Genomic DNA, 27,718 nt, shown 5'->3' with positions numbered 1-27,718 from the left:
TTCCAGGAGTCTCCCCCACCTCAGGCTGCCGGGGGCCGATTTCCTACCAACACTATGTAAAGGATGACATGCCAGTTTTCCTGTCACAGGCCACCTGAAACATCTGCCCAGCTGTTTGCACTTGTCCTTCAGGAGAGGGCAGTCAGCCATTGCCACAGGCAGGGTTCTCCTTCCTGTTGGTGGTCTGTCCTCCACCCCCTCCCCAGGGGTTAGCCCCAAACTCCTGCCACGCTGTGGGGGACGAAGCCACCATCAGGGCTTCAGGCCTGGGGGGTGGCTCTGGCTCCCCTGTTTTCTTTTTGGCATTGGGCGGAGTTTGCCCAGAAAGACAAGCACAAGTGACAACATTCTTGTAGCCCTTCTTGGAGGTGACATCCCATCACTTCTGCATTATCATTGGAATGGCCAGCAAGTGCAGCCCAGGCTCGGGAAGTGACGGCCCAGGTGTGAGCAGCAGCGGGGTGTGTGTGTGTGTGTGTGTGTGTGTCTGGGCCCACGCCGCCTGTCTTTCCAAACAGCCAGTTTCTGGTCTTGTGACTCCTGGGTAATATGAGCTTTTGTCCCTAACTTCTCATCCACGATCATGTCTTTGTTTCAGCCTTTCTCTTTCCGTGGGTTTACTCTGCGAGTCCTCATTTCTTGGACGTGAGATGTCTCTTTCCACCTCCCTTATCTCCCACAGTCCACGCACGTCCAGGACAGAAGCTCCCTCGAATCTGCCTTGGCTGCCCTGTGGACATTTGCATGCAGTGTTTCTTTGTTGTCGGCTTCTAAATGCTGTAAACTCATTTTTTTGAAGCATGAGTCAAATATAGTTTATGGCTCTACATTTCCAAATGTTTGGTTCTATTATCTTAGTTTTATTGTCATCGCATTTGGTTGGAGAACACGATTAATATAGGTTTTTGGTATTTTGCTGGGACTGGTTTTGTGGCCGTGTCATGTCGCCATCGTTGGTAAACATTCCATGTGCTTGAAAATGATGAGTTCTTTAATTTGGGGGTGCAGGGTTTCTGGCCCTCAGTCTGCGCACCAAAATTGGGCCAGTGGGGACAACATCCTTCCTGGCTGGCGTTGCATGCAGATTTGGAATGGACTTTTGCTCCCACACACGGCCGGCACAGGAGACAACAAGTTAAATTCAAGGCCATGTGTGGAGCCCCAGGAAGAAGCATTTGTTCATCCAATGCGTTAGTGGTTCTTTGTGGATGCGCTTGTCCCGCGGGGCACTGAGGCCGGCACCGCTCAGTGACCAGGGCCTGGCTTCCCGAGCTGCATGGCTTTCCAGCAGCTGGAGGGCTGGCCGCGTCCTTGGCAGGGGAAGTGGGCACTGAGCACCTGTTTGCAGGCACATGGCCGGCCCCAGGTGCAGGAAGAGGACCAGCAGGCTGCCTGCGCAGATGCAAGTTGGCTGTCGGCGCCTCCCAGCGGGCAAGCCGGGCGCAGAGCTGTGCCTGCAGAGAGCTGCAGTGCTAGTGTGGCCAATATGGTCATGCCTGGGTTTCGGAGTCACAGCTGTAGTCACGTGTGAGGAGCACACAGAGTTCTGGGGCTGCAGCCCCAGTGCTGGAAGGCAGTGCTTGGGGACAGTGGGACGGGACGTGGTGCAGGCACCAGAGGAGCCAGGGAAGCAGTGACGAGGCCTGCTGGCTGGCTGCACGGTGAGGCTGTGGGAGGCACAGCTGAGGGAGGTGCTGGGTACCTGGCCACGGTCACCTCTCACTCTTGGTTGCACCTGTGAAATTCCTTGGAGCTCCACTGCAGCTGCAGAATGAACTTGCATGTGCAATGGAAGAAGTGTGAATTCTGGCCAGGTCTCCTGCTTCTAGGTGGTCCCATCTGTTGCACACTCGGGCATCTGACAGCCGTTCCCGCTCAGCAAGTACAAGTCAGAATGTGAGTTGTGGGTTTCTCCCCAGCTGACCCGCCGGCCCCGGGTCCCTCAGCATGGAGCATGCAGCCTGATTCTAGCTGTGAAGAATGGAGTGGTCAGGCCCCCTCTGTCCCAGCCCCCTGTAGCCTGATGGCAAGTCCTCCAGGCCCTGCCACCTTCAGCTGCTGCTGACCTTTTCCTGGGTGGGTTCCCAAGTGGGGTCCCTGCCCTGTGCGCCCCACCATCCACATCACCCCTTCTGGCAGCCAAGAATAGAAGCCAAACCCCTGACCCTGCGGTCCCTCCATCCCCCCCAGCTGCAGCCCTCTGTCCCTTGCATCCACACCAGGCCTTTGAGTTTGCTGCTCCCTTTTCTGGAATGTTCTTTTCCCAGACCTCTGCAGGTATGCCCCTCCCCCATCAGGACTCCATGCCTGTCCTCTCCTCCACAACCCCACTGGGCCCCACTGTCAGGCCCATCAGCCCCAGTGCTCACATGACCCCTCCGGGGTCTCCTCTCAGCACAGCCCCAAGACAGCACAGGGGGGCCAGTGGGCCCACAGGACACCCTGGGCCTTGGTGGTGGTGACAGTGGGAAGCCAGCAAGTGTGCCTTGTCCGAGCATTGTCAGTGCCACTTCAACTCAACGAGAAGCTGGATCCTAGGCCGCCTCTCAACACCACAAGAGAGACGGGTTGTTCTGCGGTGGACACGACGCTCCCCCAAGAACCACTGAGCGAACAGCACTAGCGTCTTACAGCAGCTGATGGGGTCGAAGTGCTGCATGAGCTCGCACTGACCGCCGGCTTACAAACCGTTCAGCTGTCTGAACAACATTGCAGACGACCCAGAATGACTAGAAGACAAAGGACCTCTAGTTCTCCAGGGAGAGAAAAGAAAAATATTAACTTCTGGCGTTGGAAAAATTTTCGCATTCCTTAAAGAAAGAAGTGGGGCTGCAGGTGCACCACCTCCGGACCAGACCTGGAGGGAAGGTCTGGTCTCTTCTGGAAAGGAGAGGCACACTGCAGTGGTCGTGGGCTAGACTCTGTGGTCGCAGTCTGAGCTTGCTTCATGGAGGCAGAACTCAGGTACCAGGCGCTTCCTGGGCACAAACCCAGGTCCAGCTGAAGACCAAAGGGTGGGGGCTCCTTCCAGATGATCTCTCCTGGGAGGGGGCAGCTCCACCAGGAGGTGACAGCTCAGTGGTGCCAGGCAGGGCAGGGATGGGCTTCCCCTGGCCTGCTCACCTGCCTGCCCCAGGCTGTCTGCAGGCCAGTTCTCTGAAGGGAATTCAGGGGCCTCAGGACCACACACAAAGGTGTGCAGACAGTGGAAGGCACTGGGGTGTCTAACTGATCCCTTGGTCCTGTCCCAGAGGCTGTGGCACTGCTGGCCAGCTCTGAGGACCGAGGAGGCACGCAGGGGACGGCTTGCTCAGAGACATGCATCGATCCTTTTTGCGGCTCCACCGAGCAGGTTTCCACCTGGAATACATGGGACTGGGGAACAGAGACCCCCTGTCCTCAGGAGTGGGCAGTGCAGTAGGAAGCCAGCCCCTGACTGAGAGGAAACCCCTGTACTGGACACAGGGTAAAGAGGAGGAAGGAAGTGGCCATGGGAAGAGCAGGGGAAGGCAGCAGAAATGGCGCGTGTGGTGGCCCTGCGACAGCTGGGAAGAAGGGCCATGTGGCTGGAGAGTGGGAGGTTAGAGGGAGAAGGGTGCAAGAGTCGGGGCTCTGGCTGTGATGAGAAGCATGGATTTCCTGTCGGGCGATGGGAATCCTTAAAGGGTTTTGAGCAGGGGATCACAGTCTGAGCTACATTCTAGGAGCAGTCACAGGGGTGAAATGATGTGGGCGAGCCTGCTCTGGGTGCTGTGAGGTGGCAAGAGCGGGTAGCAAGGGGCAACCTAGGTCTCAGCACAAGGCAGGACAGGAAGAGTGGGGCCAGGAGCTGGCTCAGGCCAATGTCTGGGGAGTAATCGTCTGAGAAAATGGGGGCGGGGGTGGTGGTGGTGACACACACCCTGGTCTGGAGTTTTGCTCTCTCTCTCTCCTGGTTCCTTTTGAATCTGCATTCAGGAAAGGTCCCTAAGAGGCTTGCCACATGCTTACATCCCGCTTTCTCATTTCTCCATGTGTTCCAATTAATCCAATTTGGAAGGTATTTTTACAGGTGAGTACCAAGTGGGAGTTTAAAAGTACTTGTTTTGCAAGTAGATACCCAGTTCCCTGTCATCCTTTGTTGGATGCCCACACTTCCTCACTGATGTACGCATTATAAAAGCGAAGACACGGGCTGATTTCAGGGTGGCCACGCGGCCTGCAGAACTGCACCAACAGCCCAGTGCCGGCCACCGCAGACGTCAGGGTGCCTGGGCCTGCCGCTCTGGCCTGCGGTTTCTCCGCATCACGGATCACCTCGTCTTGGGGCCCGAAAACTCCCTTGAGGGCCGGGGTGCCCTCTGGACTTGTGGAACTAAGCAGCAGTCACTCTCTAGGGCTGGGGTCGATGGCCAAACAGGCTGGGGTGTGGACTCCGCTTCAGTCGCCCTGGCCACCGCTCAGAGACCCCCAGCCCAGGCCTGCGGAGCCTGTGCGCGCTGGCTTCAGTGTCTCAGAGCTGGTTCCCAGCGCTGCGCTTGCAGCAGACTAGGAAAGCTTGTCTGGGAACTTCCCGTCCAGGCCGCCTCGCCAGGGCAGGCGCAGCCCGGCGGTTGCGTGTGCCGGGCAGGCAGGTGTGCAGGTGCTGAGCGGGGCAGGCGCGGCCGGCGGGAGTGAGCATCGAGGCCCGGCCTGGCAGATACTGGTGCAGGGCAGGTGCGGCGCGGGCAGCCTGGCTCCGGGAGGGAGCGGGCGGGGCGGGCGGGCGCGGCCTGCAGCCGCCCGCGTGGTGCTGCGCGGCGCCCGCGCCGGGAAACAGGAGGCCGCTGGGCCGGAAGCCCCGCCCGCGCGCGCGCGCCTGTCCCCGCCCGCCCGGTGGAGCGGCTGCTGGCGCGGCGCGGCGCTGCTCGGCACGGCGGCGCCCGGGCGCAGGCGAGCGGGCAGATCAGCGGACGGCGCCCAGGCCGCCCCAGGCGCCGGGCTCGCGGCGGAGCGCGCCGGACTCGTCGAGGCCCGCGGCCGCCCGCGCCTTTCAATGGGCAGCTCGCACTTGCTCAACAAGGGCCTGCCGCTCGGTAAGGCCGCGCGCGCGCATTTCCGGCCGCGGGGGCGGGGCGGCGGGCGGGGCCGCCGGCTTTGTGTGCGAGTGCGCGTGCGCGTCGGCGTCCGCGCGCCGCCGGGCCGGGGGCGGGACCGAGGGCGGGGCCGGGCCGGGGGGCTCCGAGCGCGTGCGCGGGCTGATGTGTGCGAGTGCGCGTGCGCCGGCGCCGCCGTCACGCCCGCCGCCCGCGCAGGTGACACAAAGGGGCGCCGGACCCCGACCCTGCGGACCCTCGGCCCACGGGCCTATCGCATTCTGGCTCCGTGGCTCCCAGTCGGACCCCCGGGTCCTGGCTTCCCCAGACCCACGGTGCCCAGACCGCGGACCCGAGGGTCCCACTGCCCAGACCTCCCGGCCCCACAGACCTCGTATCCCAGACCCCAGGTTCCTGGCCCCCCCCGTACCCCGGGTGCCCGGTCCCCACCAGACGCCCGGCTCCCCCAGGTCCCCGGGGGAGCTGCTCGACCCCGACCTCAGAGCTCCGCTGCCCAGCGGGCGGGCCGTCGGGCCTCAGCCCCCAGCCCCGTCCGTGCTGCTGGGGCCACAGTGTGTCGGTGAGACGGGCTCCGCTTCGCCTAAGTCACTTCCTGTTGTAAATGCCCCCCCAGGGCCCTAGCGGCCCGGGGATGTCACGTACTCGAGCGGCACAGGACGAGGTCAACTCCACACAACTCGCTTTGAAAGCAGTGAAAGGCCGCGTGCGTCCCGAGGAGGAGCTGCGTTTGGCCGGCGGGGACCCGTCCCTGCCCTCGGGGCTCGGGGCCTGTCTCCTGCGGGGCTCCCGCCGGTGGCCGCGATGCGGCTCTGCCTGGACGTGAGCGCCTCAAGCCGCAGGGTTTCTGCGGGGAGCAGGCGCCGCGCAGGCGTGTCGGTGGTGCTGGCTTTACAGCCGGCTCGGTGCTGCCATCGGGGTGTTTCATCCGTTTCTAAAATGTGTAAAATTATAAGGTCTGGCCGGTGGGGAGGGCAGCCCTTCCCGCGTGGCTTTCCGCGGGGCAGCTCGGGCGCAGCCCTGTGGCGCCCTCGTGGCCCCACAGGTGGGGGCAGGGCCCACACGGCGGTGCTGCCGGAACACACTGCGCTCCCTCCCTGGAGCCAGTCGTTTCCACCTCAATAATTCAGGACATTTGGACCCACTTCTGTTTATCACAAGGCACCTGCCCCCCTCGTGTTTGAAAGATGTCAAACCAGGGCCCTGGCCGGTCTGGGCAGCACGGGGGAGGGGAGACCAGGGCCGGGCCTGTGGGGGAGCAGGCTGGGTTGGGGACCCTCTGGCGGGAGCGGGCCCGACGGTGGCCCCGTGCCTGCTGGCTCGTTCTGCCGACTGCCGGTGGCCATCTTGCACGTTCTGCGGGCCTCGTCAACTTGCAGCCAGCGCGGGCTGGGGCCTGCTCGTGGGAGGGCTGTGCGGTCTGCCTGTTTCCCCGCACCCTGTGGAGGGTCCGGCAGCCCCCGGCTTCCCCTTCCCAGCCCCCCGCCCCCCGCCGGTGCCCTTGGAGCCTGCAGAGTTGGCGCTGGGGGCCTGTGGGAGGGAGCGGCTGTGACTGCACCTGAGCCAGCCCGTGGAGGCTGGAGCTGTCTCTGGCCTGCGCACAGCCCTGCCCTCTGCCTGCCTGCTGAGGAGCCAGGGTGCTGTGTCTGGGATCCCCGAGGGACCGAGCCAGGGGAACCTGGCAGGGAGCCAGACCCTGCACAGCGATGCTCCCTGATTGGTCAGGACAGACCGACCTTCGGGTTGGGGGAGGGGAACCGCCACCACAGAGAGGTGCACAGCTTGCTTCTCTGGTGAGCTGACCGAACTGCAGGGTCAGGTCGCAAAGGGGGGCCCAGGGCCTTTTCTTCCCATTCTCCAGGACCCCTCCATTCTCCTCTTCAAAGTAGCAACTTCATTTGTATCAAAACATACTCAGCAGAAAGCCAACCCCCAGCATGGTGGGCAGGCCTGCCCTTCCATGTGGGGCAGTGGAGCCCACCCACGCTTGCGAGCTCCTGTCACATAGTCTGGGGACCTTAAATGTTTTCTGAGCAACCCCAGACACTAGTGAGCAGTTCTCTGTAGGAGAAGCCCTTTGGAGTTCAGAGGTAGGTCTGTCCTTGGCCCCCCACCAGCACTTGGTGGGGGCTTCCTTTGGGCCAGCAGTCCCCAAGCAGAGTGTTGGGCCTCGATGGGACTTTTCTCTGCTGACGGTTTGTCACCTGTCCTTGGCGTTTCCTGTGTGAGCAGGCGCTGGGGATGTCCTGTTTGAGTAGCAGGGGCCCAGCTCGTCAGTGCTGACACCTTTGGCCTCAGCCCTGCTCTTGCCGAGACCCCCTTCCAGGTGGGTCCTGTGGCTGACGGGGGCGTCAGAGGTGTGGTGTCCTGAGCTTTTTATCTGGTAACAGCTCTCCTAGAAGACTCAGTTTCCCCACTGGTGGCATGAAGGAGGACTGCTGGCCCTCACTCTGTGGTCGCCTGGCTCAAAGCCCAGGGTGGCCCTGACATCGCAGTTTGTGCAGGTGAAGTTGACCCATGCCGCACTTCCCCGTGCCCCCAGGACAGGAACTCACTCCAGGTCAGGGACCATCCCGTCCAGAAGCTCAGCTTTAGACCAGCCTATGGGCCACACCGTGGCGTGGGCCTCATGTGGCAGCTCCGATAGGCCCGGGTCTTGTGAGAGGAAACATCCATTATCCTCCAGACCTGGAAAACTCAGGGGCTTGTCACCATGCGGGACGAGAAGAGGTGGCTCTTAGTGCTGTTGTTTCTGCCATGTCATCCTTAGGGAAGGGTCCCTTGTGTCCCCTGTCAGCCCTGGAGCCAGGATGGGGGAGGGTGACAACCTGGTGGGACTGGAGCCTGGGACCCTTCAGAAGGAGTCCCAGCGGACCAGTTAATGGGGGGCGGTGCTGCATCCCGAAGGGGGGCCCTTTTGGGACGCCCCAGGTGTGGACTGGCCTGCCGTGAGGTGGGCAGGGTGTCCACGATGACGCGTCGGGCTGCCTGTCTGTGGTAGAGGCTGTGTCTCCAGCTGGCTGGCTGCTAACCGCAAGGTCCCTGAGTCTGACCCTCGAGCCCCTGCAGCAAGGTCTGGCCCTGGTGGAGGTGTCCCTCCATGGGCCTCTGTGCAGCAGCTGGGAGCCGTGGCATTCTGATGACCTAGCATTCTTTGGGTGAGGATAAGATTCTCGCTTTAGGATTCTGAGTGTGGGGCCCGAGCAGGTGGGGGTAGGCCAGTTACGGAGGAAGTGGGGACTCGGCCAGCTGCAAGGGGAGGCAGAGCCGCCGGGGGACGCCTCAGCCTGTGCCTAGGGCCTGGCGTGGCCCAAGTGGCATGGACAGGGATGGTCCAGTGTGGTTCTCAGCACCAGCAGGGTCCTCATGACACTGGTGCCAGGGACCTGTTGGGATTAGTCTGTGGGCTCGGTGCCTCCAGTGAGCCTGGAGCGTGCCAGCTGCACCCTCAGGTCCCTCTGAGATTGACTTTGGAGAGCCGTGTGGTGCCTGGATGCTGGCGGGAGCTGCCTCTGGGTGAGGGCCTGCCTGGGCCAGCCCCCTGGGGCCTGCAGTCCCTTCCCTCGCCCCATTCGTTTCCTGTAAATCAGCAGTGTTGGCCAGTTCTAGACTTGCTGGAAGATGATGGAGCTGGTGTGGAGCGTCCGTGTGCCCTGCATGCGCTCCTGCTGGTGTCTCTCGAGTGTGGTACTCGAGTCACAGCTGAAGTCCTGACCACCCCTCCCGTCCCGCGCCGCCTGCTGCGTGGTGAGCACATGGCACCAGTGTGTCATCCACCCGTCCTGGAGCTCTGTGCTGGCATCAGTCGCATGCGTGTTGGCCCCGTCTGCTTCAGCTTATGGTCCTGCCTGACCCGCTGCCAGTGTGGCCCAATACCTTGGGGACTACAGGGCCTGGCGCCCACCGGCTCGTCTGTAGCTGTGCCTGCTCTGCATTCTGGCCACGTCGCTGAGTTCCTGGGGTACAGATGTGCACATGGGGTCACGAGGCGCGTGTGGACACGGTGCATCTCAGGTGAGCTGGGGGTAGAGTGGGCGTGCGTGTCGCCCTGGTCAGAATTCACTCACTGCCACGCACCTGTTGGGCCCAAAGCCACTTGTGTGGGCGCGCTAGGCGCAGGTGGCCCCACAGAAGCCAGGTGCTGGCAGAGCCAACACCCTGACCTCACGGGATCCTGACTGTAAACCAGCACACGTGGCCATCTCTGCCTGTCCCCTGGTGCGACACCAGAGTAGGGCAGGAGGTACTGAGAGGCCAGGGTGGGAGCTGGAAGGAGGTGAAGCCAGGAGGATGAGCAGGGAGCCTGGGAGTGTCAGGTACTGGGAGGCACAGGGGCAAAGCCGTGGGCAGGTGTAGCATAGGGCAGGTGCAGCCACTCTAATGGCACCCCATCCCCCAGCCTGTGCAGGGCCCAGGTGTAGGGAGAGTGGGATGGGTGAGAGCAGGCACAGGGGAAAACTGGAGAAGCCTTTGCACTCAGAGCCCCAGGTTGGGCTGACCAGGGGAGGGTCTCTACATACCTTCCAACCTTCCAACCTTGGGCCAGCCTCCTGCAAATGTGAGATGACCCGTTCGTGCTCCCTGCTGGCCCCTGTTGCTGAGGGGACTGAGTCACTGCTTTGGGGAGTGGCCACCCACTCCCCAATATTGACCCCGACCAGGGTCGCCAAGGGGGCGGGGGTTGTCCCTTACTGAGGGTATGTTTTGAGAAATGCATTGTTAGGTGATTATATCATTGTGTGCACGTCACAGAGGCACTGACACGTAGACAGACAGTCCAGCCGGCTGCACGCCTGGGCGACCAGCCTGTGCTGCACAGAACAACCCCAGCTTAAACCAGCCCAAGAGAAAATGATGAGACGAGAGCTGTGGTACATGAGATGCAGGGGACACAGGTGGACGTGGTGGACATAGCGTGGGGAGCCAGGGAGTACACAGGACGTGGTCCCCGAGTCGTGCCTGCTGACCACAGGCCATGGTCCCACAGCCGCCCCCCGCTCTTTTTACATACGGGCCCTTCCTGTCTGTGCCATGGGCTGGCCTGGCTTGGCCTCGTCCTCTCTGCCGCCTCCCGTGCCCGCATGGCTCTTGTGTCATTATTTTGAGCACTGGAATCACAGGGCTTCTACTTGGGTTATTTCTGAAATGAGGTGGAGGTTCGCGTTCTCACCGTGAATGTCCCCTCAGCACTGGAGTAGAAGGTGTGTGTGATTGGTCACGTGGTCCCGTTACCTCAGGCGCGGTTGGGTGGTCGAGCTCCCGCATTGCACACCACGGCTGGACTTGCTCACAGCCCCCCGCCTGGCAGAGGTCCTGGGTGCAGGCACCGTGGCTCGGGCATCGGGCTGGCGGTGAGAGCCACGCGCCCTGACTGTCTGCACGTTGGGCCCGGGGGTCTCCAAGCCCTGTGCAGGCCGGCCTTTGAGCCCGTGTCCTCCGGCGTCCCCTCTGCTTGGAGACTTGGGCCAGGCGTCGGCAAAGCAGAGCTTCCTTTTGCAACTGTTTTCACATACAGGTTAACTGGGCCCCCGAGGAAGCTGGTCCTCTGCCAGGGCTACTCGGATGCTCGGGACCTGTGTGCAGTGCCAACATGTCACTGTCACATGTGCTGCTGAGCCCTGAGCCCCTCGGAGAGCAGACACTCTATGCCTAGTGAAGGCCTCGCTGACCCGTCGTCAGGCTGGCTGGTTGGCCATGTGGCCCTCGTTGGCTGGAGGGGGCACTGCCTCTGCTTTGGAGTGTGTGGCAAGTTTGGGAGCACAGGAAGAGACAGTGGCTCTGCGTTCGTGAGCCGTGGGCTGCTGGTCTTTCGGGGTCACAGGCCATCAGCAAGAGGGAGGAGCATGGCTTTCCTGCGAGGAGGCTGGGCTGTGCACTGGCTGCTTGGAGGTGCAGGCCTGGGGCCCAGAGGAAGCACCGCTGAGCCAGCCGAGACCTGGGGCTCATGCAGCTGCCGGGGGTCATCACCTGACCGAGGCCGGAGGCCTGTGTCCTTGGGGGGCACCCTGCTGCCCCAGACCCATCTTGTGGAGATCAGGGTGGGGTGAGGCCTGCCCCCAGGCCAGCACCGCTCTGCTTTGACCATCCGGTGCCTCCCCCCTCCCCCGCCCCGCCACCTGCTGCCTGGTAGTGAGGGGCTAAGGACCGTTGCTTAGGGCCCCTGGAGCTTCTCTGGGGTGAGCCCTGTCACAGAGCAGCCCCCAGGAGGTCATGTCTAGGTTTGTGGGGTGACAGCTTAGGGCTGTAACTGAGTGCCTGCTTTATGCAACGAAGTTAAATCAAAGGAGTGTCTGTCATTTGTAAAGTGAAAACAGTCAGTTTCCTGTGTCTTGTATCTTCTTGAGCCGAGTGTGGCTGTGAGTGTGTCTGGAGAGCTCAGGGCATCCAGTGCTGCGGTGGAGCCGCTGTCCTGGCGGCTTGACGTCAAGCACATACCCAGAGTGGGCGTGGTGGGGACAGGCGTGCTGATTCTGGGTGGGCTGGGGACAGCCGCAGGGCCCGTTCTGGACCTGCTGCCCGCCTGCCCAGAAGAGCTCTTGGCTGTTACTGATGAGGAACGGAGAGAAGGGGCTCTGGTGCCTGCAGCTGAGGGACAGTCCCATCTCCCTGCAGCAGAGGGGGCACCGGTCTGGCCAGCACCAGTTCGCGGTGATACGGGATCCAGGTGTGGGGGGTCCGGTCTGGCCAAGGCAGGGGGCCTCAGTGTATGTGGCTGCCTGGGACTAAGAAGGAAGCTTGATGTCTGTTGGGGGTCTGGTGTCCGGGACCCCTTCCTCCAGCTGTGTGGCTCCAACGCCCTCTGCCAGGGCCTGGTACTGCCCACCGTGGGGAGAAAGGCCTGAGCCCCCCACTTCATTGGCGGGGAGCCATGCACCATGTTCCCTGTGGCCAGGCGTCCCCAGCCACCTGGGAGCCGGCAATGAGGGGTCAGTGTGGGTGTGTGACCCCAAGAGGGAATTGAGGGGAGAAACTTCCAGACATCGAGGCCACTGGAAGGTGACGGCCCCCAGCAGCACACCTTAGACCTGCGGGGGGCAGTTGGCTGGCTTGGCAATGGCTTCTCTAGCCGGCCTCATGAGCCTGGGCCTGGGTGGGGGCTGTGCGTGTCTGAGGGCCTGTCCCTGGCCGCGGTGCGGTCAGCCACCTGGTGTCTGTGATGGCAGCTCCTACTCAGTCTGATGTCCAGCCACCTGTCAGGTCAGCACTTTGGGGAGAGCTGTGTCTGAACTCAGGGCCTGTTCTGGTGGGGCACGGCTGGTACTTGTGCTGGCCTGGGGAAGCCCCACTTTGGGGTCTGCAACCCCTCCGCCTGGTGGCCTCATTGGAAGTCCGCTCTCCCTGTCCAGTCACAGAGACCCAGGAAGCTATTGGCAACATGAGATAGAAGCTTCCAGAACCGGCCGCAGACCACTCCCAATGCACTCCTGTCCTTGCTCCTAGTGACCTGGCCTGGTTTGTGGCACTGGTGGTGTCTGTGTGGGGCCAGAGCCCCGTGGTGGGTCCCAGGTACATAGCGGCGACGTGGGGCTGGGCCCTCAGGATAAGCCTCTCGCTGTGTACCCGTCTGTCACTCCCACGCAGGGTAGGGCTCTGGTTCCAGGCTGGGCCAGCCCCGCGGCTGCAGGCATTGGGATCAAGGATACAGTGGGAAGCTTTGCCTTCGAGGAACTTCTGGAGTTTGTGAGTCCTAGCCGACCCTCGATGGTGTTTTAATGTGTCTCTTGTGTTTAATTTTTAGTCAGACTCTGACCCCGGCACAGGCTTCAGTGGTCGCTGTGGATCAGGAGCCTAGGAGCTTTGGTTCGAGACAATTAAAGACGTGGGCTGAGGATCCAGTGACAGGACGCGGTTCTGCCTGGGGATTCTGAAGATATAACGCTTTGAAAAGTCGAATTCATGGTCGCGGAAGCTGAGCCCATAGTAGGCAATGTCAGGTTGGTAGGGGCTCCTGGAGTGCGAAGCTGCTCGAAGCCCGTCCCTCAGAAGCAGGCGCTGCGCCTGGGAGCACGGTGGCTCTGTCCCCAGTCCAGGGTGGCCTGCATGTGCCCCGGGTCAGGACACCTGATGCGACTGGTTCCTGCATTTCTGGGAAAGACGCCCGATGCCTGGTGGTGGGTGGTAGAGCGGGCACAGGCCTCACTTTTGCCGCCGTGGTTGGTTTTCGTAAAGAGGTTTCCTTGGGGGGTCCTCAGGCCCCAGATGGGGACCTGCTGTCCCTGCTGGCCACCCAGCTCACAGGCCAGCGTCACATTTGTTGTGGTTGTTCTCATGTGAACTCAGGGCTGGGTGAGCATCTTGCTGCCAAAACCTGTTCCTGCACCAACCTCGTGGTCGCAAAGCCCGGTGCCCCCTGGGGAAGAGTGGACCGGTGACCAGAGGGCCCTGGCACTGGTTGGGCAGCTGGTGGCGTTTCCCGTCAGCTTCTCACCAAGTCACCGTGTCCTCTCCAGCCTATGTCCTCACCAGTCCCAGTGGGGCCTCCCAGCGTCTTCGGGTCCCACTGGGCAGCAGTGTCCCTCTGCCACCTGCTCTCTGCCTGAGGTCACTGGGGACCCTGAACTTAGTTCACGTGGACTGATCGATGTGTTTGTTAGGAATTGAAGCCGAGGAATGCTGAAAGTAGGCGCTTATCAATTCACTTACAAACAGCAATGACTGACCCCTTACACACAGAAAGAACGCAGACTTAAATGAAAAATGACTGTTCTCCACGTGAAGCTGCAGAGACGGGTGGCACTGCACGTATTCGCATGGCTCTGCTGTCCCGCTGACAGCACGTCCCCACCATGCCCAGTGACAGACCGTGTGGCGCACGGAGGGCGAGCCTCGAAGCACAGTGCTCGCTCAGAGGGATGATGGGGGACCTGACGTGAGGTCTGGCCTTGCGGCCCCCGCACCGAGGCTGCTGGCATCTCCATGTCTTTGCTGTGGTGAAAGCAGTGTGCGAGCGGCGCGCCCGCAGGACGACTGGCCGTCATGGGCGGCTGGGGTGCCCACAGTCACCTGCCTCTCGGCTCTCCTGCGCACGGTGGCTGCCTGCGTGCTGGCCGCTCGTGCCGAGGGGCCATGTGGGCATCCCCTGGGCGAGTTTTTCCCAAGGCCGTGGGGATGGGTGGGGCTGTTGCAGCCTGGCACAGGGCACAGGAAGCAGCTGGCAGCTGCCATCCTGGGTGCCACCTGAGAGAAGCTTGTCTCCGCCTTGGCCCACAGCGAGGTGCAGTGGCCCTTGCACTGGGAAGGAGCTGGTTTCAGTGACTCTGTGTCCTCGTGTTGTGGGAACACGGGCTCTGCTGCGTCCCAGGGTTCCCGGCCTTTCTGACTCTCACGCTTTGGCTACACCATTGCAGTGCGAGTGACACCAGGCCCTGGGAGATGCTCCCTGTTGGGGGTTCTGGGCAGGAAGGACACATGGGGTGCTGTCCTCGTTGCGTGAGGGTCTGCACATTCCAGTGTTGAAATGGTGACAAGCCTGCAGGGCTGCAGGGACCTGCCCTTCCACCGCAGGCCGTCTCGGGCGCCCTGCGCCCTGTCGGGGGTGGTGCTGGCCACCATGTCTGTGTCCACTCAGGCGTCTGTAGTCGTGCAGACGTGAGTTTGTTTTCCATTTTTCCTGCTTATTTTTAGCTTACTTTTGACAATGATCCAGGTGACTGGACATTTAGAATAGAGTGTTCCCAGGGGTCAGCTGTGTTCGGCCCCGATGTCGGCGGCAGGGGCAGTGGGTCTTACTGGGGGACCAGTGCTGCGGCAGAAGGCTGAGCATCCGCTTCTGTCATTGCAGGCGTCCGACCTCCGATCATGAATGGGCCCCTGCACCCCAGGCCCCTGGTGGCGCTGCTCGACGGCCGGGACTGCACGGTGGAGATGCCCATCCTGAAGGACGTGGCCACGGTGGCCTTCTGTGACGCGCAGTCCACACAGGAGATCCATGAGAAGGTAGCGGCATGCAGAGTGCTCAGGGAATGGGCCGGGGGCGGGGGCCGGGGGGCGGGGGGCGGGAGCAAGAGCGGAGAAATCTGGCAGGACTGTCGCCGTCACCCGGCCTGTCAGGAGGTGGCTTCTTGAATCATCTCCATTATCTCCAGTTTTTTCCGAGAAAGTAGAGCCTAGGGATGTGGGCGCAGTGGCCAGTAGTGGAAGCTGATGGGTTGTGCCCTCCTGGTCAGCATGGGTGGCCTCAGCAGTTGCCCAGGAACCTGCAGTCAAGCCATCTGCAGGTTTGGGCAGCTCTCACGATTCGTGTCTGCTCAGGAGGTGACAGGGTCCCCACGATGTGAAGTATGTTAACCTGGCCTTCTGTTTGTGGTCACAGCCAACTAAGTCCTTCAGGACAACCTTTCCACTGAGACAGGTGAAGAAGCTTTGGAAAGGTTTGGACAAGGTTTGGAAAAAGCTCATAGCATCCGAGAGGCTGGACTCAGCAGGGATGGACAGGCCCTGGCAGTGTGGGCCCAGGCTGTCTGCAATCCTGGAAGAGGTGGCTTTTGGCAGCCTTCTTGAGGACGGGACCCTGCTGACTACCCCTAGTTTGGGTTGAGACCCTGGAGAAAAGATGGACTGGAACCAGATGCGCCCTCGACAATGCGCCGTCCAGCCTATTGCGATTGGCATCCAGCCTTGAGCTTGGGTCGTGGGCAACCCCGCACCGCCATGTCCCAGGCAGAAACCAATGGAACAGTCCTTTTAGGAGGAGGATACCATCGGCCTCCAATTACTTCTCTAAGTCTTTTTCTAGTGCACTGTCTGCCCCTAGTCACAGGTAACCAGGCAGAGGAGGAACGAGAAGTGTGAGTGTAAACCAGCAGGAAGGACTACAGGAGTCCCCAGGGCCAGGGCACGGTTGTGGCCAGTCACAGCCAAAGAGAAAACCAAGCTTGAAAATTTGATAAGGAACTGATAACCATGAAAAGTGACAGCAGATTTGGGTGAACATTTGAGAGGCTCTAGCGCTGAAGAGTAGCAAAGCTGAAAGTGACAGTTCCCTGGGTAAGAAGGGGGACAGGTTGAGGACACAGAGGGGTGGGGGTCGGGGCCGCCAAGTGGCGTCGGCATGCTTCTAAGGGAAACCTTGGAACGAGGGAGGGGACGGGCCAGAAGCAGCATGTGATGGGCAGCGGTGAGAGTCCCCAGAGCTGATGGAGCCGACGGTTGTGAGGTGAGGAACGTGCAGCGGCACTTGGCAGAGCCATGGGCAGCTGGGAAACGCCTGTGGTTTCCTGCAGAGCTGAGCACGCGCCTGTCACATACCCACACGGTCACTTGGTATTTTTTCGAGAAATGAAGCTCATGTCCTTAGAAAAGGCAGCACACGGGTGTTCACAGCGGCTTCATCCTGATGGCTGGACCGTAAAGAAGCCGACGGCTGAGCAGGGCGGTGCAGGGCCGTGGGCTGCCCAGCATTCTGCAGCGAGCGCTGGGCGGCGCTGGGCCGTGGGTGTGTGCTCCTGCTCCCCGGTGAGCGTGGGGTGGGGACAAAGCTGCCGGCGGCTCAGGTGGGATGCACACAGCTGAAGTGCTAACGTGTGGGTGGTGACAGGCAGTCCTCTGTCCTGGGTCCTGTTGTGGTGACCCGTCAAGTGACATGTAACATTACATAGAGCTGCCAGCACACACATGTAAGGAAAAGGTGGGGAAGTGGGCCAGGTGCCCATGCGCCCTGTTCACGTGCGAGGCTGTCCCTGGGGAGCTGGCAAGGGCACAGGAACCCTCTGTACGATTTTGGCAGCTTGTGGTGAGTCTTAAACTATTTCAAACTAAACAGATATTTCTAAAAATACGAATATGTGGAATGAAAAAGTGCAGATAGAAGTTTCTAAAAATCATAAGCAATATTAAAACAAGTTTTGCCAATAAATTTGAATACTAAGACAAAACAGATGGTTTCTTCTAAAATTGTGACGAACCAAACCACCTCCCCGAGCTACTATAAAACCCAAATAAGTAAGTTGACACCCCAAGGAGGGGCAGGGCAGACTCCACCCCCACCCCAATACACAGGCCGACGGACTCACAGCCCCCCTCAGCCCTCCAGTCACCCGACCTGCTCAGGAAGCACAGCCACTGGCCTGGTACGGGACACACTGCCCCTGGGGACAGCCTGATGCCTGGGGTGGTGTCCTCAGGTCTGATGCAGCTCCTGGCTGCAGTGAGCAGCGGGCAGTGAGATGCCAATACTGAGACCTGGGAAGAGCCTGGGAGTTGCCGCTGTGATGACTTGCAGCTGAGCAGACAGTCCGGGAGGACAAAGGCTCAGACCTGGGTAGCACTGCAGCCGCGGCCCGCAGCAGTGTTCCCCTGCAGTGGACAGTCCTGGATGAGCGCCTCCTTAGGACAGTCCTTGCCTAAGCCTTGCTGCCAGGGTGGCCCCGTGACGAAGTCCAACAAGTGAGAGGGAAGCAGGATGCATGTCGTCTCCCCTTCTTGCTGGCTGGGGACCAGATGTGACGGCCGGAACTTGGGCAGCCAACTGGAACGTGCAGGGAAGCCACTTACCGGGGATGGCAGAGCAGCAGCACAGGAGCCCAGACGTGAGGCCCCACATGGAGCTGACCCGTGGCCCTGGCCCCCCGTCTGCAGGCTGTGGCATGGGCGGGGCCCAGTGGCTGTTGCCAACATCACTGTTGATCAGGGATTTCTGTCTCGTCACAGCTCACTGCATGTTGACATTATCTAAGTGTTACAGACGGAGACGTGTCATCGCCATAACATGGTGAAGAACTTCCAGAGCTAAGTGCAGACTCCACGCCCCTCCTGCCAGCCGAGGATGAGTGTCGGGGCCCCATCCGAGTTCCCAATCGAACCAACGCTGGGGGTGGGGAGTTACCTACAAAGGTCAGACAAGAATCAGACCAGCCCCACACTGGGTGCTCTTAACGCTTCTGGGGAAAAAGATTTTCAACCAGACTGCACCTCTGAGCGAACGGCTAATCCAGGGGCAGAGGCAGGTTTGCTGTGTCACTCTTGGAAAGCTCCTTAAAGATGGGCACCCATGAAGTCGGAGGCAAACATGAAAAAGGAAGACTCGGTGCTTTGTCACGTCGGCCGGTGGGGGCCATCCCTCCTCCCTGGGGAGAGCAGCCAGCCAGGAGTAGGCGCAAGGGGTGCTGGGGGGGACTTATGCTGGTGGGGGTGCTGTCGGAAGTGAAGCGCCCTGTCCCAGAAGGAAGGTGCTGTGGCCGTGTAAGAAATGAGATGAAAGTCCAGAGAAAACAAACAAGCTTCATAGTGGTGGGGTGGCAGAGGGTGGCTGCTGGACAGGCAGTGAGTGGACAGGACACAGACCCCGAAACAGCCCCACCTGGGGGACCCAGGGAAGTGCAAAGTGGCTTTCAGGCTCTGGGCAAAGGACTGCTGAGCCCGTCCGGAGAGCATCAGAGGAAACCCAGGAGGGATGTGCTCACTACTGGAGGTCAGGACAGACGTGTGCTAAGTTCTACAGACAATGGCGGTTTGGTTGGAAGGCAGGGACAGCCAAGCGCAGAAGAAACGAGATGTGAAGCAGGTGAGAGAGACTGGGTGTTTGCCGAACACGTAGCAGCAAAAGGTTAACAGTAAAGTAACTAATGCTCCGATCCACAGGAAAAAGATAAATCAGCAGAAAATGGGCGATGGAGGGGGCTTTTGGCCCAAAACAGCTCCTGCAGGAAGCAGGTGACACTGTCCCCACCCCCAGGTGCTCAGCATACCCTACGCTGCGGGAATACTTGCAAGATGGGACTCAGCTGTGGGGCCTCCTGAAGAATCCCCCCAGGCGCTGGATGCAAAGCCCGGGCCATCACCGCTGTTTGCAACCATGAAAGGGAGTCCAGAGGACCTGCAGGAAGAGAGGACCTGGTGGCTGGACGGCGCGGCCGCGGTGGCCTCCTGGGCCAGGGTGGGGTGCCCGCTGAGCAGTGCTCACATTCCTGCTGAAATGCTTCCCCTGGTACCATGGCACTGAGAAATATGCTCAATAGAAAAAAGACGTGGACACAAAAATAGTAATTTATCAAGAACACTTGTGGACAGCTCTCACTCAGAGATGCAAATTAAAGCTAAAATAACAGATGACCACTTGCCTCCATCGCATGGCGCATCTTAAGCTGAGTGCCCGGCGGTGCCGGTGGGCCCTGCGGGATGAGTCACCTGGACGCGCTGGCAGCAGCTCCCAGGCCCTCAGGAGGCTGCTCCAGTCCACCTACCCGTTTCCATTTCAAAGAACATGTCTTCAAGGAAATAAACACATGCAGGTTTTCACTGCAGCGCAGCCCACACTGGGAGCAGCCCCAGCGCCCTGACAATGGGAGTGTCCACACCAGCTGTGGGCCATCCACACTGAGATGGAGCCCAAGACAGTCACGATGTGAAGACTTTACTGCCAGAGCTAAATGCTCAGGATTAGAAGTGAGCCGCCCCCTCGTGCGCACGGGCTAGTCGGTCTGACCTCCGCACGCTCAGCAAGGGGCCCATGTGTCCACCTGCCCAGGCCGCAGACCAGGGCTCCCCTCTGCTGCCTCCCTCTCTGCAACCTGTCAGTGTTGAGGCCAGGCTCTGCTCCTCATGCCCACTCCGTGCAGCCACCTGTCACTCGTGGCATGGCTGTGCCTGTCCACAGTGGACACCCCCAGATCTCTGCACCCTCCACGACACCACTGGCTCTCGTGGCCACTCCACTGCCGGGCCACACAGCACATAGAGGCCAGAGGGGTCTTGCTGGGGTCCTCGCCCCCCGTGGCCCCCGCTGTGTCCACCTCCCCTTACGCTCCTGGTTAATCTCCTCTGCCTCTCACGGGCACTGGCTTCTGCTCCCGTCACACGCAGAACCTCGCCCTGTCCACTCCAGGTCAGGCCAAGTCCAGGCCCCAGAGGGGTGTGTGCCTGTGGGACCTCGATACCCTCCCGGGAGGCCAGGGAGAGATGTTAGGACATGGGCAGTGAACCAGCCAGTTGAGTCACGTGTCCACTCAGCAGCTTCCTGGCTTCCAGGAGGGGGATTCCTTGGTCTTCAGTGTGGGAGCAGAGGCAGGTCCACTGCCCTCATCAGAAAAGTCCAGGCAGGCCCCTCTGCCCTGCCCCTCAGCCGTCTCTGCCTCGGCTGTGTCCTCCAGGCTGCCTCAGAGGGAACCGTCTGTATCTATTCTGGGTGACCGGCCACGTCCAGCTAAAACAGAGGCTGTTGCCATAGGAGGGGCCGAGACGGGCAGTTAGCAGGCTCACTGTAGTGCTTGCGTCCCACACATTCACCCAATCGGCCCGAAATCCAGGCTTTCCCCTCAGCTCACACAGGGTGCCTTGGGTCCAGCCAGCTGTGCACAGTGGGTCTCGGCCTCCTTTGTCCACGAGACCCAGGGTCAGCACAGGAAGCTCAGTCTGGAGGCGGAGAGAGGGGCAGACAGCAGTCATGGGTTCCCATCGGCCACTGCGTTTCAGTGACGTTGAGATGTCCTTGATTACAAGGCCCACTGGTCTGCCCCACTGGGGAAGAACAACCCCGTCCTCCAACTATGACACATGGGTTACATCCTGCCTCTGGCCTTTCCAGGAGGGGGGCTCCAGTGCCATGGTTCCCCTTGGTCTTGAAGATCGGACACTGGGGGTCCTCTGCCCCTGCCCCCCTCACATCTGGTGGTTGCCAGAGCGTGTTCCTGCAGACTCGACAGCAGCTCACCACCCCCTCGAGACACAAGTCCCCACGGAGCCAGGCGCTCCGGGAACCAGGTGCACTGGCTGCTGGGCCTGTGCAGACGTGGGGCCCGACGCCTGCGAGCGCGGCTGAGGCCCAGCGCGGTTCTGCGTGGGGTGGCTGTGCACAGGCCCCGCCCATGGAGGTTTGTGCCCCCAGTGGGCAGTTTTACAAGAAAAGTAGTGTGTCCATACATACATGTCACCGAACTCTCGGGAGACGCAGGGACTGACCCACCTGGCCCTGTGGGCTTCATGGGGAACGGCCTCGCCAGGCCACGTGACACCGCCGGTCAGGCAGGCCTGTGCTGGAGACCCAAGGCCATGTCACTGGGTCCCGTGCTGACTGTGCTGCCCTGCACGCCCGCAACCCCACAGCCACGCTCCCGAGGGGCAGACAGCGCCCTGATGCCCAGCTGGCCCCTGGGGCCCCTCGCTGGCCTGTGCACATGGCCGCACAGAGCCCAGTCTGGCTGGACCGCACCTCCACGGGCTGACGTGGCGGCCCGGCCTTCTGTGTGGTCAGGACAAGCAAGCAACATGGCGTATGTGTCGTCCCTCCGTGTGTGGGATGAGCACGATCCTTTACCGAGTTTGATCTGGCGATGGGCTGCTGTGATTTCTGCAGCTTTATTCGTGGCTGTGCGGGCTTGCTCCTGTTCTGGTGGCAGTTTGTCAAGGGCCCTGCAGCCGTCTGCCCCACGGGCAGGGTCTGGGGTTTGTTCAGACTCGTCCTCCCAGTGCACAGCATTTAACACCTGTCTTAGCGGCTGGTGCCCATGCCCTCCTGCGGTGCCTTTTCTCAGTGCCCTTTCTGTGCTGGCGGGAGGCAGGGAGTCCAGGTTTCTGTGATGAGGCGGAGCTGATGGTCAGTGGGTGGGACCAGGTGGCTGAACCCCCGAGAGCCGGCAGCTGGTGAGGAGGCTGCAGGGTCCTCGGACGCGCCAGCCAGGGCTGGGCTGGGTGGGGCCTTGCCCCGGCGCTGACCCCGCGCTGCCCTCACTGCAGGTGCTGAACGAGGCGGTGGGCGCGCTCATGTACCACACCATCACGCTGACCCGGGACGACCTGGAGAAGTTCAAGGCCCTCCGGATAATCGTCCGCATCGGCAGCGGCTTTGACAACGTGGACGTCAAGTCCGCTGGTGACTTAGGTAGGAGGGCTCCGTGCCCCGCAGCTTCCGGTCACTTCTCCTGGGCGTGCCCTTGGGCGTTTGTGTTGTCTGTTGATTTTACTTTATTTACAATGAGGAGCGCCCTCTGCAGCCGTGGGTGTGGCTGAAGGTGACGTGCGCGCTGGGTTCAGTGGGTGTGCGGTGGCTGTGGCCCACGCAGTTCCCCTCTGGGAAGGTCATGGTCTCAGGTCACAGCAGCTGTCCTCAGAACACTGCCTGGGGCCCGTGTCCTCTGTCTTGCGGGCAGATGGCACTCTGATCTCAGCTTCTCGGGCAGCTGGCACCCCTGCCTGGGGCCGAGGGGAAGGACATCAGCCCCGGCTTGCATCCAGCATGTCCCATCGAGTTTCACACGTCCCTGTCCATGAGACACAGTGGGAAAGGCAGTCATGTTGTGAGCTAGGATCTGCGTGAGTGTGTGCACATGTGTATGTGTAGCTACATGCATACACGTGTGACTGACACTGAAACAGCAGCTTTGGACGGCACTGTCCTGGGCACAGTCTCCTGTTTCCTTGATGTTCTGTCTTCTTTCCAGCCTTCAGTGCTGGTCGCAGCCCAGTGAGGCGAGGCCATGCCCTTGCCAGGGCGGTATAGACGCGCACCAGTGCTGCCTGTCCCCTGGGGCCGCTGGAGGAACTGGGGTCAGATGGCCCAGTGTTTGCCTGCTGCAAATGCAGGCAGTGTTTGACCTCATCCTGGGCAAGCCCCTCGTGCCCACCGCCAACTTGCACGGCCAAGGCCTCTCGCCCCCAGTCACCTGTCCCTAGGCAGTATCCCCGGAAGGTACCTGCAGTGTCGGGCTGTGGCCTGGGCACTCTGCAAGCCGGGTGTCCTCAGGTCCTCAACTCTGTGCACTGAGGTGGCCCTCAGTTTCTTGGTTTCACAGGCTGGATTCTGTTTCAGTAGGGACCGTCTGGGCAGTGCCATGCGGTCATGTGTCAAGGCCTGGCCCATGGGGACATGGAGGTCCCCAGGACCTGTTCTAACGTCAGGCTGCACTTGTTCCCAAATCTAATGGAAGGAACAGCTTGGTTCCCATTCAGTCTCCCCTGTGCACCTCCCTGACTCTTGCATTTCAGGGGGAGCAGAGTTGTTTTGGGGGGGCAGGAGGATCCTGGGTCCTGGGTCCTCATATGCAGCCCCGTTTGTGTGTCGGGCACCACCTGGCCATCAAGCGCCTCCTCCTTGTCAACAGGAGACACGAATGTAATCATGCAGGCTGTTGGGGACAAGTGTGAAGGGGCTGGGGCTTGGGGCAGAGGTCGGGTACAAAGGGGGGAGGGCTGGGTCCGTCTTGGGCACAAGCTCAGGAGCAGCATCAGCTCAGGGCGGGAACCAGCCTGGCCACGTGGAGGCAGATGGGGCACCGGGCTCGGCCTGGAGAAACCTGGGCTCGCTCTCGTCCCAGGGCCACTGTGCTGCTGCAGTGACGCCTGCTGAGGGGCTGCGGGGCCGGGAGAAGGGGCAGTGGGGGCTGTTTGTCTTGTGTTCTCGTCCTCTGGCCTTTCATGGATAAAGCGCCAAGGACGGGCTTCGGTGACGGCCCACGCATGTCTTGTGTCCCCAGGCATCGCTGTCTGCAATGTGCCGGCGGCGTCTGTGGAGGAAACCGCCGACTCCACCATGTGCCACATCCTCAACCTGTACCGCAGGACCACGTGGCTGCACCAGGCGCTGCGGGAAGGCACGCGGGTCCAGAGCGTCGAGCAGATCCGAGAGGTGGCTTCCGGAGCCGCCAGGATCCGTGGGGAGACCTTGGGCATCATTGGACTAGGTGTGTCACCCTCTGCCTCACCCCCTGCATGGGCTCAGTGGACAGTGAGGCCACCGACTGTGCTGCAGGACGGCCCCCCCGCCTGGGGACAGCGTGGGGAGGAGGGGGCTCTGCCAGAGGCTGTGCTGGCCCGTCTGCCCCAGGAACACTAGGCACGGACCACGTGCACACAGACGTCACACAGGTGCCCAGGGGTCACGCACAGGCTCAGTCACACACGCACACCCTGCGTCCTCCCCCCACACCGTGGTGATGGCTGAGTGGATGAGGCCTTCAGGTGAGGGCGGGGGTCCTGGGGTGTTTTTCCCACCGTGCCTGCCAGGGCCTGTCACCAGCAGCTGCCCTGGCTGGAGGGGCTGCTCACGCCCCTGCCGTGCACCTGTGCACCCTTACGTTCAGCCTCTGGCTCACTCCTGGGCCAGATGATGCTCGGGGTCTAGCACACAGTGGGAGAAGCCTGACCCACAGCCCGTCCTGTACACTGCCCGAGTGTCCACTGAGCGTCCATCTGCGCTCCTGGGGGTTCCTCCAGCCCCTGCCCCTGTCTGAAGCCCTGTCCACTGTTTGGCTGGGTGGGGGGGTCCCAGGGCTCTGCCTGCCCTGGTGGCCCCACACTCAGCACAGGAGGAAGACACCTTGGGGCCCAGAGGGCTTTGCTCCCACCCTGAGTGGTGTGTGTGCACGCGTCTCCCTGGGCAGACTGGGCCGCTGAGGCAGGAAGGGGCCGCAGCTGCGGTGACACCAGTCTCCCCGGCAGGTCGCGTGGGGCAGGCGGTGGCACTGCGGGCCAAGGCCTTTGGCTTCAGCGTGCTCTTCTACGATCCCTACCTGCCGGATGGCACAGAGCGGGCGCTGGGGCTGCAGAGGGTGGGCACCCTGCAGGACCTGCTGTTCCACAGCGACTGCGTCACCCTGCACTGCGGCCTCAACGAGCACAACCACCACCTCATCAACGACTTCACCGTCAAGCAGGTGGGAACGGGGCCTGGGGGTGTCCTGCTCCAGCCAGGGGTCCTCCAGGTGGAGTGGGAGCCACACAGGCCTGAGCCTGCGGCCGGCCTCGGGGAGCTGGCAGAGCCCTGAGCAAGGGTGGGCCTGGCCAAGAGTGGGCAAGTACGATGTCTCTGCCTGGCTCTCCTCCCGGGCGGTGGGTAGTGAGGCCTCTGTTATTTACTCTCGGCGCCATCTGTGTCTTCCAGATGAGACAAGGGGCCTTCCTGGTGAACACAGCCCGGGGCGGCCTGGTGGATGAGAAGGCATTGGCCCAGGCCCTGAAGGAGGGCCGGATACGTGGCGCAGCCCTGGACGTGCATGAGTCAGAGCCCTTCAGGTGCCTCCTGGCGGCATCCCGGGTGGTACCGGGCCAGGCACTTGCTCCAGTTCACGCCCCATGCCAGCCGTGCCCATGGAGAGGCCCCCATGCCCACATGCATCTCCAGGCCCCAGCCCTAGGCAGCCAGCGGTCCAGGGCACGGGCGTACTCGGGCTCTGTGTCCAGCCCACAGTCGTGTTCCAGGTGGACCTTCCTCCTGGGGCCCGGCCAAGTCTTAGGCAGGCAGCCAATGCCGGGTAGCCTGCACCTGACAGGGACGGTGAAGGGCTCAGAGCTGCCGCGCTCCTGTGCAGCGCCCAGGCACCGTGTTGATGTGCAAGACTGCTGGCCCCCACGTGGCCACATCCAGAGGCCCCAGTTGAAAAGCCCATTCAGGGCAGCAGGTAGCCTGGGAAGGTCTCCTTCCCGGAGGCTGCAGTGGTGCCAGGAGGGCCTGGGGTCTGAGAGCCCGCAGGGGGCCAGGGCTAGCCCCTCCCCACTGCCGCCAGCAGCCTGTGTGCAGCTTGACCACGTGGGGGGCCCACCAGAGGGGTGTGGGGGTGGTTCCAGGCAAGGGTGGGTGCCCTCGCCCGCCCAGGCCATGGCACCCTGACTTGCACTGTGCTGTCCATAGTTTCAGCCAGGGTCCCCTGAAGGACGCCCCCAACCTGATCTGCACCCCACACGCAGCCTGGTACAGCGAGCAGGCGTCCATCGAGATGCGCGAGGAGGCGGCCCGGGAGATCCGGAGAGCCATCACAGGTGTGACGCTGGGGACACCGGGCGGGCGGCAGGGTCCCTCTGGAGGTGAGCAGTCATCAAGCAGCTGGAGGGAGGTGCTGCGTCCTTTTCATTTAGCCAAGTCCATCCCGCACTGGCACGTGGGCAGGGAGCGGGGACAGGCCTGCCCTGAGCCGGCATCACAACTGAAGCAGACCCCAAATACAGGTCAGCCCTTGGTGTCGGTGGTGACACAGCCAAGCTGACCCTCAGGTCGAGCAGGTGTAGCACCGCCTTCCTCACTCATGTCATTTGCCCATGGGGGGTTTCAGCACGTGTGTCACTTGCCCAGCTCACGCCCCATGCCAGCCGTGCATGTGTCAGACTGCACTTGTAAGCCTCCTGGGTGGGGCCCCGTCCGCTGCTCGCTCACATACCCAGGCCTAGCAGCCCACGGAGCTGAGGCCACTGAGCCCCGAGGGTGACTGCCCAGACACACAGGACCTCAGGAGGGAGGGGGAGGCACAGCTGGGGGCCCTGCAGTCTGCGCTGCCGTGGGCGTCCGCGAGCCGCCACCCTCCTCGGGCCCCTGAATGGCAGCTGTTTAACACAGCGCTGCCCTGTCCACCCCTGACCTCCAGGCCGGGTCCCCGACAGCCTGAAGAACTGTGTCAACAAGGACCACCTGACAGCGGCCACCCACTGGGCCAGCATGGACCCAGCTGTTGTGCACCCTGAGCTCAATGGGGCGGCCTACAGGTGAGCAGGCGGGCCAGGGTGACAGCGGGGTGAGGGAGGCCTGTGATGGCTGCAGGGGGGCAGGGGTCCAGCCTGGGCTCTCAGGCCTAGACGTGTGCACTCACGTGGGCCCCAGTGGATGCAGACGGTTGGGGTGTTAGAGCCCCAGCAGGGGTGGCTTTCCAAGCCTGGTGGACACAAGACCACGTGAGTGGAGGCAACGCTAGGAGCAGGGGTGCGGGGTACGTGGGAGGGGGCGGCAGGGCTGGGACGGGTGCCTGCGGCCTCAGGGAGCAGCCCCCTGCGCTCCTGGGCCCCTGCACTCAATGATGTGGCTCCAGAAGGGGGCCTGGTCCAGGGTCCCCCTGCTGGCTGGCCTCACAGGCCGTCCCTCCTCTCCCAGCAGGTACCCCCCTGGCGTGGTGGGCGTGGCCCCCAGCGGCATCCCGGCCGCAGTCGAAGGCATTGTCCCCAGTGCCATGTCCTTGTCCCATGGCCTGCCCCCTGTGTCCCACCCGCCCCACGCCCCTTCTCCTGGCCAAACCGTCAAGCCCGAGGCGGATAGAGACCACGCGAGTGACCAGTTGTAGCGTGGACGGAGCTCGGAGCCTCGGCGCCGGCGGGGCCACACCCTCGGACAGGCGTGTGGAGGAGGCACCCGGGCGCTGGCGCTCCACAGACTGTCCAGGCGCCCGGCAGTGAGGTGGCGCGGCCTCCGCCACGTAGTCCCGTCCCGAGGGCCGGCGCTGCTGTGTCCTGTGCGTCCTCGTTAAGCAAAAGAAGTTAGTAGTTAATTCTATCATGAATGTTCTTGTCTGTGCACAGTCTTTAGAACATCACAGAGGATTTGTTTGCTTAGCTGTCAACAAAAAGAAAACCTGGGGAGCATCAGCAGGTCACTTTCAGGTTATTTTTTCCTTTTGTACGTTGGAACGTGCCCGGAGAGAGGCAGCTGGCAAACTTCTCAGGACAATGAACCCTTCCCGTTTTTCTTTCTATGCCACACAGTGCATTGTTTTTTCTACCTGCTTGTCTTATTTTTAGAATAATTTAGAAAACAAAACAAGGCTGTCTTTCCTCATTTTGGCATGAACCCCTTGTTCCAAACGGAGACGGCTCGCAAGCGGCCGGAAGGGCGTGCTGCAGCCCTGGCCGCGGCGCCGTCCTGCTGATGTGGTAGCTAGCAATACTTTGGTTAAATCATGTTTGTGACTGTAACCATTTGTATGAATTATTTTAAAGAAATAAAAATCCCAGAGAGCCGG

General features: G+C 61.7%; 1 protein-coding gene and 1 long non-coding RNA gene across 6 annotated transcripts in view; one reads left to right on the top strand and one right to left on the bottom strand.

Annotated features, from left to right (window-relative positions):
• LOC109434983 (uncharacterized) overlaps positions 1-5,665 on the bottom strand; it is a 16,710-nt gene extending 11,045 nt beyond the window's left edge. The window contains exon 1 of the long non-coding RNA XR_012492215.1: positions 5,553-5,665. This is a non-coding gene — a long non-coding RNA (uncharacterized LOC109434983). The remainder of the gene's footprint in view (positions 1-5,552) is intronic.
• CTBP1 (C-terminal binding protein 1) lies at positions 4,832-27,718 on the top strand. Of its 5 annotated transcripts, none has more exons than XM_074320060.1 (10): positions 4,833-5,054; positions 12,811-13,006; positions 14,854-15,008; positions 21,741-21,885; positions 23,477-23,683; positions 24,441-24,655; positions 24,883-25,013; positions 25,630-25,757; positions 26,357-26,474; positions 26,857-27,718. In XM_074320060.1, exons 2-10 carry the CDS (start codon positions 13,000-13,002, stop codon positions 27,041-27,043), a joined length of 1,293 nt encoding a protein of 430 aa, XP_074176161.1. In that variant the 5' UTR covers positions 4,833-5,054; positions 12,811-12,999; the 3' UTR covers positions 27,044-27,718. The 5 variants fall into 5 exon arrangements, with proteins under 5 accessions (XP_074176159.1, XP_074176161.1, XP_074176150.1 ...); XM_074320066.1 differs by lacking the exon at positions 4,833-5,054 and adding an exon at positions 5,700-5,977; XM_074320063.1 differs by lacking the exon at positions 4,833-5,054 and adding an exon at positions 9,070-9,086.

This window comes from Rhinolophus sinicus, linkage group LG02 (genome assembly GCF_036562045.2).
Source record: "Rhinolophus sinicus isolate RSC01 linkage group LG02, ASM3656204v1, whole genome shotgun sequence".
Classification (NCBI taxonomy): domain Eukaryota; kingdom Metazoa; phylum Chordata; class Mammalia; order Chiroptera; family Rhinolophidae; genus Rhinolophus; species Rhinolophus sinicus.
Note: the sequence above shows the minus strand (reverse complement) of the source record. Positions and strands in the feature narration are given on the sequence as shown.

Excerpts from the sequence above, each read along its gene's own strand:
- CTBP1 (XM_074320049.1), top strand. The coding sequence starts at position 5,015 with ATGGGCAGCTCGCACTTGCTCAACAAGGGCCTGCCGCTCG. Across the intron at positions 5,055-14,853 it reads CAACAAGGGCCTGCCGCTCG|GCGTCCGACCTCCGATCATG; the intron begins GTAAGGCCGCGC and ends CTGTCATTGCAG. Across the intron at positions 25,758-26,356 it reads GATCCGGAGAGCCATCACAG|GCCGGGTCCCCGACAGCCTG; the intron begins GTGTGACGCTGG and ends CCTGACCTCCAG.